Genomic DNA, 22,338 nt, shown 5'->3' with positions numbered 1-22,338 from the left:
CACCAAATGGCTCATGATAGTCTCCTCGATCATGTTCAATGGATGAGCCTCAAATTACCCGGGGTTGGTCTTGAAGGTGACTACCACACATTTGCATATTCACTCCGGAGCACACCACACACAAGGAAGCTTCTGGAGGGACCACTATCACTTAGAAGCCCAAGCTCGAACAGTAACAAGTGTTGGTGAATAATTAGTTGGGGAAACACAAATTGATTTGGTGAAAGTTTAGATCGGGTGAACCTTTTCCAGTCCTCAAAGAATCAGAGTGTTTGGGTGGAGTGAAAGGGAGATATCAAGCTTTTAGGGTTTTGGAAATGGTGGATTAGCTTAAGCACTACTGGGTTGAGAGGTGGAAAAGGGGGCTTTTACACTTTCACCTGCAAAAGCATAAAAAAGAGTCATTACCCTAGGACTCTATGGATCTAGATTAATGCTCAGGCATCCAGAATACACAAAAGGTGAACCAACCACAGGAGACCGAGCACCTGTAGTAAAGGGACTCCAGCAACCCGGAGTATGCACAGAGGTTTCCCTCCCTCCAAGCACTGGGGGGGGGGGGGGGGTAGGACCTCGGGAACTTGGGTTAGCGAAATGTGCATGCTTCTTCTCGGGTTACTCCGGGCACTCGGACCTTCTGGCATAGGAACTTTGAACCTTGGTTTTACCATTATTTCGACAAAAGCTAGTGAGGAAGGCAATGTATATGATTGATATGAATTTCTCCACTCCAAAACCTCTTTATAGAGCGACTTTCCTACGACTAAATAAACTAAAAACTTCCGAGCCTTCGGAAATCACCGTCTTTTTAAATACGGGGTCACCGATGTCCGTAGACAATCATTGAGAGTCCAATGTCCTGATTCATGAGATAATCTAGAAAACGACATTAGGTCTTACTAATCCTATTGCCATCAACACCAAAATAGTGATTAAGAGACAATGCACTTACAACCGGGAACCCATGTCAAATGGCAAGAATCAGGAAAAGCAAAAATACTTCAACAATGTTGTTCTCATGTTTGGTTTCATGTATTCACATGTGACCTGGAAACGTAGATTAATCTTCCTCTACTACTTGCTTTGATTCTTTGTCGAGCACCTGATAGCATAGATAAAAAGAATCCGCAGAAGTGAAAATGACAACATCTGGAGATTAAATCAAAAGAGAGTGGGAGGGAGTGCATGAGAGGGCGGAGGCTATAATTTTTCGTTGGAAGCTTCAAAAGCATTGCACAATTTCGAATAGCTCGACACTTGCATTCTTCATATGGTCCTTACAATATGACTTTTACCACTTTTATATTATTTTAAATATAATCCACGTAAGGCATCAAGGTTACAGATTGTATTTTCGGGAAAAAGATTAAGGATTGTGGAACTCGCGTAGGTTGAAATTGATGCCAGCTTTCTGTACAACATACTTTAGGCGTGTCCCATGTCAAGCGGGTCTGGGTGGTGTAGTTGGTTATCACGTTAGTCTCACACACTAAAGGTCCCCAGTTCGAACCTGGGCTCAGACAAATTTTTTTTTCAGTCTTTCATTTTTAAGACGTTTCATCCTCCTCTCTTCCCCCCCGATAATGCTTGATTTCCATCTTTCCCCCAGATAATGCCTGATTTCTACAGTAAAAGAGATATCTGTAGGTCTGTATTTTGAAAATTTTGAATTCCTAAAAGGTAATCAATGTCAATTTGGTTCGAAATTAATCCACTTCATCACGTTCATTCCATCACATTTATCAACTAAAAGTGGTAAAATAAATTCATCACATTTACTGGCCGAGCCTCTGTTCCCATGCCAATTTGTAAAGCGATCAACATCGCATGGATAATGAGCTTTCGCAGACCATTTATTAAACAGTCTAGCAGTGACTGGTGTGAGCCGAGTAAATTTTGCAGTAACATTTTTTGATCCAAGCAGAAGAGCTATCACAAACGGGGGAAGGAAGGACCGGCACGGTAAAAAACAATTCAAATTTCGTGCCCTTCCTCCTCCCGTTCCCGAACCCTCCCCCCATTCCCCGTTCCCCAATCCCCACGCCTCGCCGCGCCGCTTCCCGCCCAAATCCGCCCGATCCCGGCCGCCGGAACCCTAGCCCGCGTCGCCATGAAGATCTCCGAGCTCTCCCCGGAGTACCACCGCCCGCCGCCGCACGCCGCCCACCTCACCGACCTCGCGCGGGTCGTCGCGGACGTCGAGCGGTACGACGCTCCCGACCCCTCCCCCCCGGAGAAGCTCGCCGCCGACTTCCGCCGCGTGCTCACCAACCTCGGCTCCGCCGCCTCGTCCCTCACCGACCCCTGCAGGCTCCAGATATGGAAGCTCGCCACCCGCCTCTGGAACGCCGTCGTCGACCGCGCCAACTCCGCCGCGCTGGCCCGGGGCCCCTCCGCGCGCGCCGCCGAGGCGGAGATCAGGCAGGCCGCGCCGGAGCTCCTCCTCCTCGCCGGCTGCCCCGACGAGGTCCCCCTCGCCGCCGCCAAGGCCGCCTCCTTCTTCCTCCGCGCCGGCCAGGAGTGGCTCGGCCTCGGCCGCGTCGACCTCGCCACCGCCTGCTTCGAGAAGGCCACGCCGCTCGTCTCCGCCCCCGCCGCGGAGGAGGAGCGGGACGTCCTGCTCGGCCTCAACCTCGCGCGGGCGCGCGCCGCGTCCGACGCGGGCGATCAGTCCCTCGCCGTCGCGCTGCTCGGTCGCTCCAAGCCCCTCGCGTCCGCCTCCCCCAAGGGGACCAGATCCCTCGCCGAGGGCTACCTGTCCGTCGGCGAGGCCGCGCTATCCACCAAACCCTCTGACCCCGCCGTTGGAGCGTCCAGCCTCATCACCGAGGCGCTAGATCTCTTCGAGAAGCTGGCCTCCCCCTGCCCCTCCAGCGCCAGTCCCAAGACCCCAAATCTCCAGCAGCAAAAGGGTCGATGCCTCCGCTACCTTGCCCTGGAGCGTCTCGAAGCCAAGGACCACGAGGGCGTCCTGCGTTGTGTCCAGGTCTCGAGGGCTTCAGTGGGGCAGGCGGACGAGCACCCGAGCATGGGGTTCATGGCCCTGCACGCGTGGCTTGGCACCGGGAACTTGGCGGAGGCCGAGAGGGAGCTCGAGAGAATCATGGCCAACGCCAACGCACCAGAGAATGTATGCGTGGGGGCAGCTGAGGTGTACCTTGCCTCTGCGGGGCCTGAGGCTGCACGCAAGGTGCTCGTTGCGCTTGCTGCACGTTGCCGCGCAGGAGGTGCAGCTGCTGCTGTGAGAGTGGTGACCACGGTGGTTGATGGTGGTATCGGTAGCCCTGGGCGCGCAAGAGCGATCCGTGAGCTCGTGTCGGATGAGAGGGTGGTCGCCCTGTTCGATGGCCCGGCTAACACCAGTCACCGTGGAGCAATGCATACACTGCTCTGGAACTGGTCTGCACTCTCTTACACAAGTAATTTTACAGCATTTTTATGTACATATGATTTCTTGCTGAGGCTGACATTTGGAATTTGGGACAGCGGGTTTGAGCATTTCAATGCAAAGAACTACGATACATGTGCGGACTTGTTTGAGACATCGATGCTTTATCTATCCCGTGAAGAGGGAAGCAGAGCCCGGCGAGCACAGTGCCTCCGAGTCCTTGCCGTTTGCTATCTAGCCCTTCAACGTCTGGATCGAGCACATGAGTTTGTCAATGAGGCTGACAAGGTATTGATCCCTCTCCTCATCACTCCATTAAATAATCTTGCCTGCTGCTTCTTACGTTTGACTCAAAATTTGTATCTGTAGGTGGAACACAATGCCCATTGTGCCTTTATGAAGGTAATAAATATACATGTTAATTGTTCAGGGGTCTCATTTAACTCCGGTATTGTTTGCTAACCCAGAAGAGTTGTGTAGATCAAAATTCATCTTCAGAAGAACGACGAGGACGAGGCTATCAAGCAGATAAAAACCATGATGGGTTGCATTGACTTCAATCCCACATTCCTAATGCTCACAACTCATGAGGCTATTGCCTGCAAGGCTGTCCGGGTAGCAGTTGCTTCATTGACCTTCCTTCTTGGTCTCTATTCTGCCGGAAAGCCTATGCCAGAGCGTGAGGTTACTGTCCTCCGCACTCTTATTGAGCTCCTCCGTCGTGAGCAAGGTACTGAGGATGAGATCCTGAAGTACTCGAGACGTGCCAAGCTACGGATGTCTGACCTTGGCGCGGAAGGCTTCTTTGGCAATGGACCTGGTGGGGCGCGTGAACTGAACTGGTTTGCCAGCAATAGCTGGAATATGGGTAGAAAGGTGGCAAAGGAGCAGAAGTATGATCTTAGTGCTGAGTTCTTTGAGCTTGCAGCAGAGTTCTTTGGTGCTGCAAGTAATGATGAGGGTGATGGAAATCGCCCCACACTTTGCAAAGCGTTAATCATGAGTGTCACTTCCATGCTTGAAGCTGAGGAGCTAAACAATTCTCCCTTGTCGGATTCTGATGTTAAAAAAGGTGTTGACATGCTCAGCAGAGCTGGCAAGGTAAACATAGGGTTTGACAAATACCAAAATTTACTACCCCTTGTGTATGTTCTAAAGTGGTTCAGTTTTCTCTACTATTATTCTGATTCAGTTCTATTAATGTGCAGCTATTACCTTCAATCTGGCCCTCGGGTTCAGTTGCCTCTGATCAGGCTGAGGCCAATGACTTTCTGTTTCTTCATACCTTCTACTCCTACCAACTCCTTGACAGGATGGACACCAGCGCACATCCTCAGCAGCTCCAGCTAGTCAAGAACTTCGCTTCCTCTAAAGCATGCACGCCGTCCCATCTTCTCAAACTTGGAAAAACTGCTTCTGAAGGCACCCCACCAAACCTGCTGGTTGCTGAATTTTCCCTGAAGGCTAGCATCAAGACCGCCCTTGCTTCTCACTCCCCAAACTACAGGGTAATCAGTGCTGCCCTCAGGAACCTAGCCTGCCTTGCTGGCTTGCAAGACTTAAGTGGTAGCAAGAGTGATGCAGTGTATGATGTATATCGACAAGCCTACCAGATCTTGGTTGGACTGAGAGATGGTGAATATCCATGTGAGGAAGGGCAGTGGCTTGCAGTGACTGCTTGGAACAAGTCATATTTGGCTAGGCGGCTTAATCAAGCTTCAGTTGGTATAAAATGGATGAAGATGGGATTAGATCTCTCTCGGCATGTTGAGAGCATGAAGCAGTATACAGCAGACATGGAGCAATGCCTTGAGTACTTCCAGAAATTGTTTCATAGTGAAGCTGGTGAACATGCTTTGCTCGGGAAAAACCCTGATGAATGTAGTCAGCAAGAGGGGGCACCAAGCACAAGTATGTCTGGTAGCATGTCTCAGCCTGTCCTAGTATAGTATAGATAAATGCTCCTGAACGGGGCAGTTCACAACCAAGAGATAAATAGATCATTGAGTTATGTACTTGAGTGGTTGCATATGACAGGCCAAGTATTGTCTGATTTACATCTCTAGTAAGCATTTGGATTCTTTGTCGATAGTAACCATGTCCGTGAATATAATGCATGCTGATGTGTAGGAGAGATGACTGAGTGTTTGTAATAAACATTGAATTTGGGAACCTACTGGATTTGTTCAGGCAACCTTTATGACCATTTTCTGTCAAATTCAACTAATCTCCTGATGCCCCTATCATTTTGTAGTTATACTATAGATGGCATTACCATTCAAACTATTCTAGTTGAAAATTGGAGAGGGGCAGAAATACATAAAGAGGGTAAGGACTCCCTGAAACCTTCTATAGTCTACACAACCATATAACTACTCCAGATTCATAATGCTGAACTAACACTTGTGAATGATGTGTATCCTCTTTGAATGCTACTTCAAATTTTGCTATGAATATCCTATTGCCTTACACAGGGACCAGGTTCATATGGTGCTGTACGACCATCGCCAGCTAATGGTGCAGCAGCTACCCCTCTCTGATTCAGCAAACACCTGAAGCGTGACAGTCTTGATGTGGCTGACCTGGTGTCTTCAGCAATCTGCTCAAGTGGACTCCACAGTCTCTCTTCAAGCCAAAACAGTTTAAAGTATATTGGTGAGTCAAAATATGTCATAGAGAAGGCACTGCATTCATGCATCTAATGATTAATAATATTAACAGTCGATGTGACATGTACAGAAAGTAATATCAGAATCGACAAGATTGCATATAGGTTCTGCTTCTATAGCTGTAAATCATGCTCTTAAGTAAGATGCCGATATATAGGGTATAACAAGACGGTTTTTGTTGTGAGCATTCATGAGGAATTAGGATGCCAGCCCTCCCAATGGAAAAGTGTGAATGCAATCATCTTTAACTGCTCAGCAATGTGCTAAACTATTTATGCCCTTGATAATAGATGCCGTGCTTGGGTTTTCTCTTCATAAGCATGGAACAGACCTGAGCATTGCACACTTAGCTGATATATTCAATTGCACTATATGGGAATAGGAATGTTACACGTTTCTGAGTGTGCTCAATTTTTTCATTCAGACATCCATGGCATGTGCATATACAGAAAGGAAGCTATCATTCCAAGTATACCATTATATTGCATCAACATAACCGATTTGAATATGTCTAATCAGGCAACATGGTATGGTGTCCCTTTAATCATGAAGGAATGCAATGTAGTTGATCATATCATATAACTAACTAAGATAATGTTTTGATAAAACAATGCATGCTCCGAGTTTTCAATGCATAGATTATGAGTCTGAAACTATTTATATTACTTACCTGCAGCTGCTGCAGCACGTGGCCAAATAGTTTGTTCAATATCCGATGCATCGATTTGCTCTCCCCACATGCAAACCTCACCACCAATAACCAACCGTTGCTGTTCTGTGTTGTTGATTCCTTTCAGGGGTTCATTCAGGTAAAATCCTTCCCATGTGGCATCCAAGTGATCTAGGTACCACTTATCCTGGTTGCTTACTATGCATCTCAGCCCTGCAGCAACCACTTTTGGTGCTACATCCCCCCCAAGCCTGTTAATTTATGTGCATATGGCTTGTTAGTTACTGAAACCAGCAACAAGTGTCTGAGATGCTATATCTTACTTTACTGTGAGCATAAATGTCAAGAACAATGGCAAGCTTGTAAATGAGTCTAATTCCATTTAAGTCCTATGGTACATTGAAGATTCATTACTGATTCTTTGTGCATGCATGTATTATTCTACAGTTTCCAACAGAGCCATTTTCATGATTGAGGAAGTACCAGTTATGCACCACAGTTTTACGGTCCAACTTATCTCCGAAGTTGTTAAACGTTTCTTCCCTGCAAACATGGAATGGTGTCTGTTAAGGGTTAAGAATTCTATCGACCCTGTGAAATTTTCAACTAATAGGTATACCAGTTAATGACTTCGTATCCATGTGATATTGCTATCTTTTGGGCTCTCAACACAAAATATCTGTATGCATCCGACACATTCATGTGGTTATTATTCAACCTGTGTGCCATGAAAAAGGATGATCATTAGATTAACTGGCTGATACAAAAATATATGACTGATTTGCTTTTGCATTGATAACATGGTTATGGAAGCACATCAGGCAAAGTTATCGATTTTGAGTTCTCTTATGTTGATAAGAATATACCATTCCTTAATGTGTGGTGTTGCAGTCCAGCAGCCTGAAATTCAAAGGAAATGATAAAATGGAGTTAATCTATAGGTTCACTGTTCAGTAATACTATGACAACTGTAAAAGCAATGCTTCGACTTACTTGTATTGACTTCATCACCTCCTAAGTGGACAAATTTGAATTTGAAAACCTTGCTAAAATCTGAAAGAAAACAGAGTTAAGAATCCATTTAGACTGTCGACTAATATTTGCCAATAGCTACTGAATCTAGGTAATGTAACCACTATGTATTATGTGCATTGGTCACTGGTTTCTTTTGGAACACACTCTCGGGATAAATGGTCTTTTGAATAAACAAATGAAGAACCTAACTCCACTGTTGCCAACAAAACTAGTATGATTCATCACCTGAAAGAATACCATCAATAACTTTGAAGGTAAAGTTGTTACTGACATCAAGCGGTTCTCTGCAGCTATCTGATGGCCACAATGATGGGTAGCCAACACCCCTGAAAAAGTGCAACATCTACAACTTTCAGTCATGCTTATTGCTACTATATAAATTAGGTTGCACATTTGAACTCCAATAAGGTATCTGGACTCTACCCTCACTGCATAAAATGTGCCTTTTTGCTACAGAAGACATAACGGAATTCTGGACTATATGCAAGGCAAGGTTGGTTCCTGAGCTTTGCAGTTACAAAATTGATAATTGTTTGCGGGACATTAGGAAATTATGCCATTAGCCGGAACATATGAACTCTAGCAGAGAAATGGGATGAAAACTTAAGCCAGCATTTTCACACCTGCTGTGTTTTCTAAACACTAATGTGACATATTTTAGTTGGTCCGATGTGTTCTAGCAAACAGTCATGATTTTAGAATGTACATGAGCAAATTATCGATTTACAGTATGATCCATCAAATGCCAACCAATTGAAGCGCCTGGGAGTCGTCAATCTTGCCTATTTTCAATATACATAACTGAACAGAATGGAATGTCTTACCATGAACGAGCATGGCCAGGAACATCAATCTCAGCCAAGACATTTACACCTCGTTTTTCAGCATACCTGCAAAGTTATGGATTGGCTACATTATTTCTAGTGTCATAGCTTCATAACTGCGTATCTAAGTTAGTAGAACATGGAATCTATTATCTATGCCATCTCTTCATGCTGCAGTGTTTACACTATAAGCTTTCTTTGCTGTGATATAAACAAATTTCAGAGGCCAAGAATTCTAATATGAATATGGAAGTGAAAATAAAACGCACCGTACAATGTCGATGGCATCAGACATTGTGTATCTCTCGGAATAAGAGTATGAACCGTTCCACAGATTTGGGTATGAAGGTATTTCAATCGGAAATGACTGCTCATCCACGATATGCCAATGGAGAACGTTCTGCATGACAGACAGAGTAAGAGTGCATGGTATCATAATGAAAACTAATGTGGAGAAAACATAAACACAATGATATTTTGAAGTCTCGTGCAACTTATTAGTCACACAATTAGTATTGAATGGTCATCAGACCTACCAGTTTACTGTATGTCATTGCATCAATCACTCCTTTAATTATCGCGAGAGGAAGATAATGCCTTGAGGTATCTGCAAGCGTCCAAACACAAGTTAGTATTGATAATCAGCAGTGCAATAATCATGAGCAGGATGGGCATATTAATAAGATTTAACATATAGAAGCCTATGAGAGAATTTTGGCATAGAATTGAGTTTTTTTATGTGGCTGCTCATTTTTTTTAAAATCCTTCAATAAAAAGAAGTAATTTCAAGGTTCTGCTTCTTTTTTTTGAACGAAAACAAGGTTCTGATTCTAGTTAATGGAATACAATAACTGCTTGTTGGGCGAAAGTTAGATAATATCACACTGTATCTCACCAATAAGAAGGCCTCGGTAAGGAAATCTGGGCGCATCACTAATCATCCACGGAGCTGAGTTGAGTCCAATAAGCCTTGATGTGAACTCAAAGTGACACAGTTGGCTAAATGTCTACATTCATAAATAATTTACTGTTGGATCACCTCAAAGAAGATTTAGTGTCCAGAAAATCATACTGGAGCAGTAAGTTACCTGTAAGGCGTGAAGTGCTCCAAAAACTGTTTGAGCCTACAAAATATTGCAAAGGTGGCATCAATTATTTTTATGAATCGTATCATGCTATTTGCGTCGGCTTGCATCTTCCATAAATTTGAACACATCACTCATTTCATAAGCTGAAGAACATGCAGAGCATTACCAATACTAGCAATTATTTGTTGGTAACCAGGTTACAGCAATATGCATGTCACAAGTGATGCTGGAATGCGGTGAAGCACAAAAGAGAAAACTACCTTGATGCCTTGTGATATACTCCGTAGTATGTAATAACTTGCCTGTTCAAATTCTATTAAAGAATTGTATATGTAGCAACTGGGTTTTATCTTCATCGAAAAAGCAACTGGGTTATGTTTTGCAAAGTAAGCATGTTTAAAATACTGCTAGTAGCATGCAACTCTATGCCACATCTGAAGTCTGTTGTTTGTGTATAGAACAGTAACTGTATGGTTTGTTTCTCTGTAGGCAGGATACTCTGTCAGGCAATTATCACAAAGAGGACAGAGGAGTTGCAGTAACTAGAAGTAAAGCAACCAAGTAAGTTCTGATGTCTTCCCAGAGCATTATATTAGGAATTTTCACAAGATGAAGCAATCAGCTTTCACTAACCTCAATCTGCGCATGCAGCGGCTCTCCTATTGTAGGAACAGTCAGGTTGTATGACTCATCCACCTCAAAGCCGAGCTGCAGAGGGTGAACAGCAACAGAGTCAGGCCTTTGCAATTTGTGAAGAAACTCACAGTTCATCGGATAAAATGAGAGCAGGTTACCTCATCTTGTGTCGAAAGAACGACTATGTTAACACCGGTAAGCAGGGAGGAGCTTGGGTTTGCACCGTCGGCGTTGTGGTTCAGCTTCATCAAATCGAGCATCCTCTGGAAGGCGTCCTTGAGGATCGCCTTGCCGTCGGAGTACTTGCTTCCCGCCATCGACATGGTGGCGTTGTTGCTGACGTAGAGCCTCTGCGTCCCGTGGGACACCGTCTTGGGCATCGGCCACAGGTCGATATGGTCGGCAGCTATGCAGGATCCAATTGCCAGGAACGCGAGGAGGAGCCGCAGAGCTAGCGCCATCTTCGCGAATGCAAGAACCCGCCGCAGTCTGCGGGGGGAAGAGATGATGGAAGTATGGAACGGAAGGAACAATGCGGCAACTACTGGAAGCGCGAGGCAAGTAGGAATTGGAAAACCCTCCTCTAACTGATCTTCATTTTTGTGTCTCACTTTTGGAAGAGAATGATCGTGGGAGTTTGTGCTGGGCTCCTATCTTGGGACGGAGACGAGTGAACGAGTGAGGAGGAGGTAGAGGAAGGAGGAGCGTGAGGCGAGGAGGGTAAATGAAGAGCGGGTGAGAGTGGCGTGGAGGGCTGGGGGAGTGGTTAGATGGAGGGAGGAAATGGCATGGGCAGGTCCGGCGCGCGTTGCATTTGGTGACCCAAAACAGGTACGGACGGCCTGGCAAGTAGCACGGCTAATTTTGGTACGGTTGGCCGGGCGAGGAGAGCTCACCTGCTCCCGTATGTATATATAGCCTGGAGGGTTCAGGTTTGTCAAAGCAGGCTTCCAAATTTCATTTCAAGTGCTCTGTAATTTGTTGCCGCTGTCATGTCATGCTGATTCTACATATATTTTGCTGGCGTGCCGTGCTTATGCTCATCTTCACTAAAATGTGGAACCGGGAATGCCAAGGGATCTTATACTGATTATTTTTCGGTTTGGCTGTTCTGCAGGCTCCGTGGGTTTTTCGCCTGGATTTGGCAAATTGGGGGAGCACGCCGGATGCGGTCAGTGTGAGAAGAGAGGGAAGGAGGGGCCGTTGGGGTAGGTCAGGCATGCTGCTGCCATTGGGCGTTCACGCTGTCTGTCACTCATGGTCATGGTGCCGCGCTTTCAGATTCAGAGCGAGTCATGGCTTGTTGGCCTTCCTCCGACCTCCGGTCCAGTCTGGTCTGGTAGCTGTGACTCGACGCCGACGGCAACAGGATTGAGAAACAAACCAAGGAAACGGTAGGAAGTCGTCTGAAAGTTTTGGTCTGTTTCACTCAGCTGCTGGTGCGTAACGCGGCAGGTGTCTCGTTGAAGTCGAAGTGTGTGTGATGGTGCACGAGGTTGCGCCAGGCCGTCCCAGGTTGCTCTTGCACAAAATAAAGAGGCCGGTTGGCACACTTGTCTTGCACTCAGTTGCAGCCCAGTTTTGTTTTGCCGGGCCGGATATCGTCAAAGACGGTTTTTAACTTTTTATAAATAAAGGATGAATTTTATTGGCTTAAAATGAAGCATCAAGAGGATACAATCACAATGAGCACACGCCTGACCTCTGCATAGTTAGAATACACATAACAAACACGAACACACACGCATAAAAAAGACGCTAGCAAATAGTAAAGTCATATAAGACCAAACCTATGGTAGGTGAGCAAAAAAAGAAAGAAAAAACCAAAGCGATCCAATCTGTGATTGGCAAACAATAGAAAACAACCATTTCCGCTCTTGCCAGTTGTCGCTGCCCCAACCCCTAGCCACCTTCGGCAGATGGGCCCGCTGCCATCGCAGCCGAGATCGGTGGTAGTGGCGGCGAGAGAGTGGCCACAGAGAGGTTCTTGGGTGGATCAGGTCACGCCTTGGTGCCGCCTTGGGGAATGACATGGAATCGGTCTCTGTTTGTTGCCAAGACGGTTTTTACTGGACCACAGCATCGAGCTCGGTCTTTGACACAATGTTACCTAGTCTTTGAGATGTCGTTAAAGAGGGGAAGGACTAGATAAGGGGCACCCCTTCAGGACAACTGTAGTAATCACTATTCAGGGCCTGGAGCATGTCAAGTGGTGTGCTTAGACGTCGCCATGTGTCACGCGCTGAGCGCTATCTCCGGATTTCTTTTTTTCCTTTTGCACGTGTTTCTATTTTTTTTTTGGTTTTCAGGGCTTTGATAGTTTTGCCCCCAAAAGCCATTCTTTTCCGGGAGACTAAAAGGGAAAAGCACAATTGTGCTTCCTTGGGAAAAAAGGAAAAAATTACAGTCCTTGTGCTTCTCTGAAAAGGTAAAACCGTAACTATGATTCCCTTAAAAAAGCAAAGCCCGTGATTTCACGAGAAGCATATTTGTGCTTCCTGAAATGGGAAAAGCACATTTGTGCTTCCTCGAAAAAACATAGGTTAAGGTTTCGTGCCCTTAACCCATGCTTTCTGAAAAAAAGAAAAACACAACATGCCCTTTTTGAAAAGGGAAAATCACAACTGTGTTTGCCGAAAAAGGGCACCGGGTTAAGGTTTCGTGCGGTTCCAATTTTTGGTTCTTTTTTTGATTTTGATTTTTTTCTTGATTTTTGTTTTCTGGTTTCTTCGTGAAAAAGGTTCGTCGAAACTACCTATTAACATGGGATATAGTTTTGAGGATCTCGACATAAGAAATTCAACTGTGAAAACAGTTTATGATTTGGACGCACGGCTCAAGAGATAGAACGTCTTGAAAAGCAAATCTACGAAAAAAATGAAAACTCTCAGGCTGCGAGAAGTGTCACACATCTAATGAGCACTTGTGAGGGAGTGACCTATGTGCGGGGTACCCCTTAACTAATGATTTCTCAAAGGATGTCGGATGATAAAGAGTACAACTTCCTTTTGAAATTTAGAGTCGAAATTAACTGGTTAAACATAGTCCATGAGAGAGAGCTCCTATTTGATTCGATTTGTGTCCAAAAAAGTGCGAGATGCACAGGGAAGCCCGACTGGGCCGGCCGATTGGTGGGCACTGCAGCAAGTGGTTCAATGTAGCAACCGGTTACTGCAGCACTGGTTTTTTGTTTTATCGACTTGTTTTCCCATTGGTGAAAAAACAGGGAAAACATATTCCTAAAACGTATGAACATTTGTTGAAAATTTTGCGCACCACTTTTGAAATAACTGAACGTTTTTAAAAAGCATGATTTTTTTCATAATTTTGATCTTTTTTGAAACAGACATTTTTTAAAATTTTAAATGCTTTTTGAAAAGAAAATACTTAAAAAATCTGAACAACTTTTGAAATTCATTTTTAAAGCAAACATTTTTTAAATTACAAATACTTTTTAAAAAGGGTGAATAATTTTTTTGGAAAATTGTTTTCTAATTGTGAATGATTTTGTAAAATTCAGCTGGAAGTATCTAGAGTGGGTGACATAAGAGCTATGGTTGTCGTTTGCTGGGACGAGACATGTATGCTTGAGATTTTCTGTTGTAGTATACCCAGGTATATTGGATCCTCCGACTCACGAGGCGCTTGCCTGTCGGGAAGCACTTTCATTGGAAAAGATATTGGTGTTCATCATCCCTATATTGCTTCAGATTGCTTGATTGTCATCAGAAACATCAAGGAAGGAGGAGGTGGCCATTACGCTGCAATCATTAAGGAAATTACAAGTTGGAAGCTTTCTTTTGCTACTTGCACTTTTGTTCATGAAGCTAGGAGCTCAAATTATAAGGCTCACAATCTTGGTAGGCATACTTTTTCTCTAGATCATGGGTGGCATATTTAGCTGTGTCAATCTCATGATCGGAACATTATCCCTTTAACTATTGTTATTGATCAATAAAGCTTAGTAGAGTGTTCTAATAAAAAAACTATCCGTTAAAAAAGAGACATGATACACCTCTCTCCGCATGCCTAAAATAATACTCCCTATGTGTTACGTACCAGCATAAAGGGCATAACTTTTCAGAAAACTAGATGATGCCCCGCATGTTGTTGCGGAAATATTTTGCAACATATTTCAATGTGATTCGTTGTATGAAACGGGAATATTTGAAGTAATAATATAAAAATCTAAAACTGAAAGTACATAAAATTTATTATGTTTGATTAGCATATAGTTGTAAATTTTTTTGCATGTTGAGATGGGTCTTTTTCCTATTCATGATGAAGTGGCATGCTTGGATGTTGAGAGACATGTGGTAGTGGGGATGGGCATTTTCTCATGCATGTTATGCAATGATGTGGCATGTTTACATGTTGAGAGAAATAGTTAATGAGAGTTAGCTATTTAGATATAGAAGATTAACTTAACATGGATGGAAATGCCTTCATCCACCAGTAGGTAGGTATCTTTGACCCCAACCACAGCGTGAGCAGCTCAGTCAAAGGTAGCAAAGGTAGTAAGTGCAGCCACACCTTGGGAGAGCCAGGTACAATTTCTTTTTTCATTCAACATTTTCCGTATATCTGCAGTTGAAGAAAACAACCTAAACTTTGATCAGTTTGCACCTTGGGTGGTTTGATCTCTCGAGCAAACCATGTTCCTACATCTGCTTTTGTTCGCTTTTCAATTCAGTTGCCCTCAGCGTCGAGTCACTATTATCAGATCACTTGAATTGAATATATTGCCCGCTTTGTCAAACTTGAATCGAATTGCTTTTGTGATGTGTCTACAATCAATTATTTTGAGTGGTAGGATAGAATAACCAATACCATTCCCATAATACAGACAATAATCCTACATTACGAACTGACTTAGGAAAGGTTACGTAAATTTCCCTCAACACAATCCCCTCCTAAATGTAACTGGGGTGGGGCCCTCCTTCCCCCCATCCCAATCACAATTTGCCATGTGGCTAATTACATAGCATTTTTACGTTAATTCCTTTGTAGGTGTACCAAAGCCCTAATAAAAATCCAGCGAAACAACATAAAGAAAGAATTTGTCCTTCCTTAAAACCTCAATTGCAAAAACCATCCTTGGTACTAGAAGTAAATCCTAAATTAACCTTAAGACCTTAATTGCAGAATATTGTTCAAATGTGTGGGGACCCTAGAGGGGGGTGGGGGGGGGGGCATATGCCTCCACTGTTAAACACGTCATTTGTATTCTGTTGTAGCCATGTATTCGGTTCTAACCTTCCCCTCATATTCCTCAGGCATAGACTCGATTGAGGGACATGCATGCACTTGTGCATGCCGCTGCTGTCACTCCACGTTCTCTTCCCACTAGTTACTATGCAACAGATCATTTTACGCAATACAATCACACCAAGACATTATCTGTTCAGCTCCCACCCTCTCCCTAAACACTAGAACAATCCTCAAATCTCGCCCTTGACAAACATGAAGAGGTTAACACTATTGGTTTAAATCAGGAAATCTAAAATCAATGTGGGCATGTGTGTATCTAGAGCTTTGCAGGGTGGTTTTCGCTGGGCAAGGTGGAATAAATCTGCTGCCGATGAAACTTGAAGATGTATGCTTCAACCTTCTCGTCCAGCAGTGGATCTCCATCCTCCTTGCTACACGGCCTTGGGGTTTCCAAGGGGCCCCGCGTATACAATAGAGTCACCATAGCAATAGTTATACATTGAAAATCAAATTGCTAACTATTTGTACGAATAGATACAATGAGAGAGATTGAGAGAACATGCTAACTTATTGTACTTATTGGTGATTCTTATTATATAATTGTTGATTGCTATAATTTGTTACATGATTGCCCTTGTAATAATATTAGAGTATCATTCAATCTATTTATTCTATCTATATGTATGCAATATTAAAAATAATTGTTGAAATAAATTGTTTGTAGTCATATTTTTTCTTTCTAAATAATTATTAAAATGTCAACCCATATACAGTCTTTCAGGCTTTAGTTATATTACAGACAATTCCTATAAAATCAATGGTTAAACAATTTTTAGCCTTTTCATACTTCTTAACTCACGATTCACAACAACTTTTCCAGAATCCACAGCTCAACTGAACACACACCCATCAATTGTCTCATGACGCCGAAGTCTTGCACCACGTTGGGCCAGCCCGGCCCAACTGTTCTGCATAGAGAAAGGTTGTCACACTTGTTTTGCACTCAATTGCGACCCGATTTTCTTCCGCCGGGTCGGATGTGGCCCAAGACGGCTTGCAATTTGAATAAGTCAAATCGGTTGTGGTCGGATGATACAACTCGGAGATAAATAATTTAATAATACAATAGTTGTATGTAAGTTGACTGAATTTGCAATTTGGATAAGTCGATTTTGTAGGAGAAGGAGCGGTTTTAGGAGGAAGAAAGCTGGAGGAAAGAAGAAACAATGACGACCGTTGGATCTTAATCCAATACCCCAAAATAGACTTAGCTAAATTTCTTTAGTCGAGGTCCCGTAAGTTTAGTAAGTTAGCCAATGATTTACTTTCCCATATTAGTTTTATAGAAACAATTGTCCTTACTAGTGTAATTATGTTAAAAACATTTCATTTGACAACCTATTTTGATAAATATTTATTGGCTTATAAAAACATACACAATTTTATTTGGTAAGTCAATAAAAAGTGGGGTAACTGATGCGGTTTTCAGGGAGAACCGGTGACAAAAACTGAAGATGGGAAAAAAGAATTAAACAAGTGAAAGGAGGTGGCAACGTACGTAAGGTTGGACGAAGGACAAGCAAACAACACAACCTTACCTTTTTTTTTTGAGGCAAACAACACAACCTTACCTCGCTTTGAGTAAGGGAGATTAACCCAAAACACGCAGTCCACAAGATTTCGCCAGGTAACTAATGAACACTGTACCCTGCAAAAAAAAAAACTAATGAACACTGAACACAGTGATTGACGGTTTAGTGGTGATTGGTGAGCAGCAAACCAGACTGGACCTTGACTCGACGTACGGGCCGAAGTAGTTGTTGATATGTCAAATCTTCCTAGGTTTGGCTTGGGTTGAGATGTGCCCAACCCACCACTACAACCGACATGAGTCAAAGTTGCTCTCCTACAACGATCACAAGCCTATGGACTTCGGACTCCTGGCTCAAAGAATGCATGGGGTCTCCATCACTAGTTTCTACGTGCCTGCGTTTCAACGGTGGTTAACGCTGCTAGATGACTACTCCATTTGTCATTGAAGCAGTTAGTTAGAGCAACTCTAGCAGATCCTGCAAAACGTCCGGCCCGCAAAAAATTTGATGAGTATGCGGGCTCCGTTCATTTTTCCGGCCAGAACAGAGCCCGCATACTCGCCCGGCCCGCAAAACTTTTTACCGCAGCCCGCAAACCGCATGCCCCAAGCAGTATAACTGCGGTTCCGCGATCCTTTTGCGGGTCCAAATTCTATCCCCCGCCGCCGCGAGCCACCCGATTCCCCTTTTCCCTCTCCACATTTCTCGCCGTCGGCGACCACCCGCCCCGCCTCCAGCCGCTATGTGGGGGCGAATGTGGAGCTCCGGACGCGGCTCCGGCAGCAGATCCGGCCGTGAGAGGGACCCGGAGCGCGAGCGGCGCGTCCGGTCCGACGGCGTGATGAATCGCGGCGCCCGGAAGTGGACCAACCACAGGATGTCGCCGCCGGCGAGCTTCAACCGCCGCGAGACGGAGGAGTACGACCGCCGGCGAGCTTCAACCGCCGCGAGACGGAGGAGTATGACCGTCGACGCGCGTCCTTCTCCTTCGCGAGGTCTTCCTACGCCGGATCCTCCTCGTCCTCTGGCGCGGGCTTTCTCCCCGTGAAGAGGGAGTGGTCAGACGACGAGGAGGAGGCGGAGGAGCCGGCGCCGTTCGCCTTCGTCCCGGTGAAGGAGGAGCCCGCTCCACTCGGTCGCCGCGGAGTCATCGGGCACGAGGACTACGTCGCGGACTTCGACGCCGTTGCTGCCGCCATCGCCGAGCGGAGCGTGCGCGAAGAGGCGGAACGCCGGCGCCACGCCAAGGAGCTCGAAGCCCTCGAGTGGCGGCAGGCGGTCGCCGCCAACGAGAAGGCTGAGGAGTGGCGCCGCATCCGCGCGGAGCAGGCGGCGAAGTACGTCGATCTGTGCAGCTCCAGCGAGGAGGATTGAGCGTCGCTCGGCCTCCATGGCGCCGTCCATTTTGGCACGACCTCGCCGCCGTCAGATCCGACCCCCTCTACTACTAGTTAACGTAGCATTTAGTATGATCTATGCTTAATTTGTTGATCATGTAGTATGTATGAACTTTCTAGTATGTGATGTGATGAACTATGTTTGTGCAATTTCTTCCGCGAACGTGTTTTTTCAAATTATGCAGGTTTAGATACGGTATCTGATCGGCCGCGCATGTTTTCGACCCGCAAACACGTTTTGCAGGTCGAATTTTTGCGGGGTCTGCTAGAGTTGCTCTTAAGGACCTTCCTCATGTCATGGCCGCTTTCTGGTGGTCAAAAGATTGATTCATCTATCTACAAGTCGTTTTTGCAGCGTAACAGTAGAAGACGACGTGAACTGTAGTTAACGAGACGCTGAAACATAAGCTGCATGGTGATCTTGATTTCCAAATGCAGCCATAGAAGTTGCTAAGTGGCCAACCCAACTAGCAGCAACTAGACGGTACAAATGTGTGCGGATCTAGAAGCGCTGCGCCTTTAGTTTGTTGATCAGGTCGCGGGATTCTCCAACTGGGAGCTCAAGTTTTGAACTCGGTCGCAAAAGCCTTTTAAACTGTTTTTCTTTTTGACAAAGTTGTACTAAGTGAAGGTCAATTAATATAAATTGAAGGGAGTACCAACATACTCCTTCCGTTCCAAAATAAATGACTTAACTTTATACTAATTTTAATATAAAATTGAGTCATCTATTTTAAAACGAAGGGAGTATAATGAAACATTAAAAGAATACAAACATAATAAGCATACAACCGGCCTCACAAGAGTAAACAATTGTTCTTGAAACATGTAAGAGTAAACAATGCGTTTGCTCCACAAAACCATCAACGATCAACAAAAGCAGCTAGCACACACATGAAATTTGCATGGGCCGCAATGGCATGATTCCAAGAACTCACCAAACGCATGCACTTTAGAAAGTGTTATCATACGCACATGGGACTTTCATAGTCTCTCATGTCAAAGATCACTAACTACCAGCTGGTCTCCCATGGTAGGTAAGTACCGTACCCAACCCTGCTCGATCACCATGTCCTAAAGCACTAAATAAGGCTCTAATTAAATTACTGATTCACCAGCTTGATTCACTTTTCATAAAAAAACCGGCCAAATTCGGCCACTATAAGTACACGTGTCCACCTCAGTAATAACATTCCTCCTGCAACACCGTCGACGTACGTACCTACCAAGCACCTGCAAGCTCGCGGCGCAGGCAGCAGCTCGGTCGGTCGCCATGCTGGGCCTGCTCGCGCACCTCCACGCGGCGCTTGTGTTCCTCCCCAACAACGGCGGCCCGGCCTGGGCCGGGCCAGGCGGCGGCGCGGGGGCGGTGTACGACGTGACGCGCTACGGCGCCCGCCCCGACGGCATGACGGACGCGACGCTGCCGTTCCTGCGCGCGTGGGCCGACGCGTGCCGCTCGCCGCGCCCGGCCACGGTGCTGGTGCCGCCGGGCATGTTCCTGGTGGGGAGCGCCACGTTCATGGGCCCGTGCGCCACCCGCGCCGTCACGTTCGCCGTGGCCGGCACGCTGCTCGCCCCCTCGGGCTACGGCTGGGACAGCGCCTCCCCCGGGCGGTGGCTCACGTTCGAGTCCGTGGAGGGCCTCGCCGTCTCCGGCGGCACCCTCGACGGCCGCGGAGCCCCCCTCTGGGCCTGCAAGCAGCAGCAGCCGCGCCTCCACTGCCCGTCCGGCGCCTCGGTACGTGCCTCGCATATATGTCTCGCAGAGCTCGACGATTTCTAGCTAGGTGATCTTGACGATGCCATTTGCGTGCGTGGGCGTGCAGTCGCTGACGATCTCGAACTCGAGGGACGTGGTGGTGGACGGGCTGAGGTCGATGAACAGCGAGCTGTTCCACGTGGTGGTGCTGCAGAGCAACGGCGTGACGCTGAACCGGGTGACGGTGGACGCGCCGGAGGACAGCCCCAACACCGACGGGATACACATCCACATGTCCAGCCACGTCTCCGTCTACGACGCCAACATCCGCACCGGCGACGACTGCGTCTCCGTCGGGCCGGGCAACTCCAACCTCTGGATCGAGCGCGTCGCCTGCGGCCCAGGCCACGGCATAAGGTGCACAACAAGTTTATCGCTGTGATTTTTGGGTCGGAGTTTGCAAGATTAGAGGAGCTGAGCTAACCCAACGACATCATGTTGATTGCGTTAACTTAGCATCGGAAGTTTGGGGCATCAGCAAGGGCTGGACATGGAGGACGTGCAGAACGTGACGGTGAAGACGACGTGGTTCACCGGCACCTCAAACGGGCTGAGGATCAAAACCTGGGGGAGCTCCAAGCAGGGTTTCGTGAGGGGCGTCACCTTCGAGGACGCCACTATGACCGGCGTCCACAACCCCATCATCATCGACCAGAATTACTGTCCCCAAAAAGTTGGGTGCAGCGACCGGGTAATGTTCCAAACAAGTAGGAGTACTCCACATGCCCCATATTCATGCATGTATACAACAATAGCCTTTTTAAAATCTGTATGAAATGGTAAAAATTTTGAATGTGACATGGACGGCGGAAATTTGACAAAAAACGATGAAAACTGCTCAAGATCCGAGCTGCTGAACCTGATTCGAGAAAACGCCGCCATGGCAGCAAAAACGTTTATATATTATTATACTTCGTATTCGCGTTTTCTCCATATGTTAATTAATCGGGCTGTTGTTAGTGCTAGTAAATATTGATTTGGTATTTCTTGTTTACAGAGCTCGAGCATCAAGATCAGCGAGGTGAAGTACGTGGACATACGGGGGTGGTCGACGACGCCGGTGGCCGTGACCTTCAACTGCAGCAGGAGCCACCCGTGCAGCGGGATCAGCATGCAGGACGTGAAGCTGATGTACGACAGGCGGGTCGCCAAGTCCTCCTGCCGGAACGTTCAGGGGAGGTCGGTGGGTCTCGTCCTGCCGCCAAGCTGCCTCTGACAACATTGACGACGGCTACACTCATGACGACGAGATGCCACACACGTGTAACATAACTGGCGCGGAATGTAATCGTAGTATAGTGGATAGTGACGTGGTGTGATAATTTACGATTATATTTATACTGTAATTTGGTGCATAATGTTTTTTAGAAACGTTTCAATTTGTGGGATTTTTATATGTGGAGCTCAGAAGTTCCGAATCATTTGAAATCTAATTTATTTTTGCTAGGAAAACAATCCCTTCCCGATTTCATCGACGGAGGCAAGTATTTGCAACAGGCCCAAAAGATCTGTAAAAGGAAAATGTGTCCTCTCTACATCAGAGGATGAATTAGGAATACCATCATGTAGTTGGTGCCCATCCATTTGTGCGATAATCCACCTTGTAGCTACCTCCCCTAATCTTCTGTATCATTGTTGGGGAACCTTTCGTCTGCTTTATTTCTGCAAATTCGACCAAATGTCCATCATGTAGCAAGTTTGATGGGCAATATCAGTAGGTCATTTGGGAAATTTCCGCCAAAGCAAGCATTGTTTCTTGCTTTTTAGATTGCCCAAATAGTGGCTTATAAACCCACGGGCACCATCTTCCTTTGATCCAAAGGGAAGTCAGTTATCACATAAATGTGATAAAAATGGAATGTACACATTGGAAATTCATTTCACATTGAAGAACACTTTGCACAAATGTGCAACAAGACATGGGGAAAAGAAGAATTGGCCAGCCTCACAAAAAGGTGTTTCTTACCCCTAACATGTCCTCCGAGTAAAATATATCTAGTCAAAATGCTTGTATGAAGCACAAACCAACAGAAATCTTAATTTGGGATGTAACTTGGACTTTTGTA

The 22,338-nt window shown here is 45.8% G+C and overlaps 3 protein-coding genes and 1 non-coding gene across 6 annotated transcripts; 3 read left to right on the top strand and 1 right to left on the bottom strand.

The window, feature by feature from the left end:
- The first annotated feature begins 1,449 nt into the window (after positions 1-1,449).
- TRNAV-CAC (transfer RNA valine (anticodon CAC)) lies at positions 1,450-1,523 on the top strand. Its single transcript has one exon. It is a non-coding gene; the product is annotated as a tRNA-Val (tRNA).
- A 468-nt stretch (positions 1,524-1,991) lies between these two features.
- ATSPO22 (Tetratricopeptide repeat (TPR)-like superfamily protein) lies at positions 1,992-5,996 on the top strand. 3 transcript variants are annotated; one of them, XR_007300100.2, is made up of 7 exons: positions 1,992-3,399; positions 3,487-3,676; positions 3,758-3,790; positions 3,869-4,489; positions 4,597-5,299; positions 5,643-5,716; positions 5,863-5,928. XR_007300100.2 is itself a non-coding variant. In XM_048709604.2 (6 exons), the coding sequence occupies exons 1-6, from the start codon at positions 2,111-2,113 to the stop codon at positions 5,901-5,903; spliced, it is 2,877 nt and encodes a 958-aa protein (XP_048565561.2). In that variant the 5' UTR covers positions 1,992-2,110; the 3' UTR covers positions 5,904-5,996. The 3 variants fall into 3 exon arrangements, 2 of the variants coding, with proteins under 2 accessions (XP_048565561.2, XP_048565562.2); XM_048709604.2 differs by lacking the exon at positions 5,643-5,716 and having other exon boundaries at positions 5,863-5,996; XM_048709605.2 differs by lacking the exons at positions 5,643-5,716; positions 5,863-5,928 and having other exon boundaries at positions 2,005-3,399; positions 4,597-5,486.
- Positions 5,709-10,771, bottom strand: LOC125530177 (beta-hexosaminidase 3). The gene is made up of 14 exons (XM_048694583.2): positions 10,469-10,771; positions 10,308-10,382; positions 9,675-9,710; positions 9,482-9,593; positions 9,123-9,193; positions 8,856-8,986; positions 8,587-8,652; positions 7,988-8,088; positions 7,721-7,780; positions 7,594-7,627; positions 7,347-7,445; positions 7,211-7,270; positions 6,728-6,978; positions 5,709-6,013 (listed from the first exon to the last, which is right to left on the bottom strand). The coding sequence occupies exons 1-14, from the start codon at positions 10,769-10,771 to the stop codon at positions 5,847-5,849; spliced, it is 1,566 nt and encodes a 521-aa protein (XP_048550540.2). The 3' UTR covers positions 5,709-5,846.
- An 8,942-nt stretch (positions 10,772-19,713) lies between these two features.
- LOC125545542 (polygalacturonase-like) lies at positions 19,714-21,668 on the top strand. Its single transcript, XM_048709533.2, has 4 exons — positions 19,714-20,251; positions 20,340-20,629; positions 20,729-20,963; positions 21,270-21,668. The coding sequence occupies exons 1-4, from the start codon at positions 19,784-19,786 to the stop codon at positions 21,486-21,488; spliced, it is 1,212 nt and encodes a 403-aa protein (XP_048565490.2). The 5' UTR covers positions 19,714-19,783; the 3' UTR covers positions 21,489-21,668.
- The last annotated feature ends 670 nt before the right edge of the window (positions 21,669-22,338 follow it).

The sequence above is a fragment of the Triticum urartu genome, chromosome 3A (assembly GCF_056163025.1).
Source record: "Triticum urartu cultivar PI428250 chromosome 3A, HENAU_Tu73, whole genome shotgun sequence".
Lineage (NCBI taxonomy): Eukaryota > Viridiplantae > Streptophyta > Magnoliopsida > Poales > Poaceae > Triticum > Triticum urartu.
Note: the sequence above shows the minus strand (reverse complement) of the source record. Positions and strands in the feature narration are given on the sequence as shown.

Excerpts from the sequence above, each read along its gene's own strand:
- ATSPO22 (XM_048709604.2), top strand. The coding sequence starts at position 2,111 with ATGAAGATCTCCGAGCTCTCCCCGGAGTACCACCGCCCGCCGCCGCAC. Across the intron at positions 4,490-4,596 it reads TGCTCAGCAGAGCTGGCAAG|CTATTACCTTCAATCTGGCC; the intron begins GTAAACATAGGG and ends ATTAATGTGCAG. Across the intron at positions 5,300-5,862 it reads AGAGGGGGCACCAAGCACAA|GGACCAGGTTCATATGGTGC; the intron begins GTATGTCTGGTA and ends TGCCTTACACAG.
- LOC125530177 (XM_048694583.2), bottom strand. The coding sequence starts at position 10,771 with ATGGCGCTAGCTCTGCGGCTCCTCCTCGCGTTCCTGGCAATTGGATCC. Across the intron at positions 9,711-10,307 it reads CGCTGCATGCGCAGATTGAG|GCTCAAACAGTTTTTGGAGC; the intron begins GTTAGTGAAAGC and ends AATATTTTGTAG. Across the intron at positions 9,594-9,674 it reads GAGCACTTCACGCCTTACAG|ACATTTAGCCAACTGTGTCA; the intron begins GTAACTTACTGC and ends TTATGAATGTAG.
- LOC125545542 (XM_048709533.2), top strand. The coding sequence starts at position 19,784 with ATGCTGGGCCTGCTCGCGCACCTCCACGCGGCGCTTGTGTTCCTCCCC. Across the intron at positions 20,630-20,728 it reads GGCCCAGGCCACGGCATAAG|CATCGGAAGTTTGGGGCATC; the intron begins GTGCACAACAAG and ends GCGTTAACTTAG. Across the intron at positions 20,964-21,269 it reads AAGTTGGGTGCAGCGACCGG|AGCTCGAGCATCAAGATCAG; the intron begins GTAATGTTCCAA and ends TCTTGTTTACAG.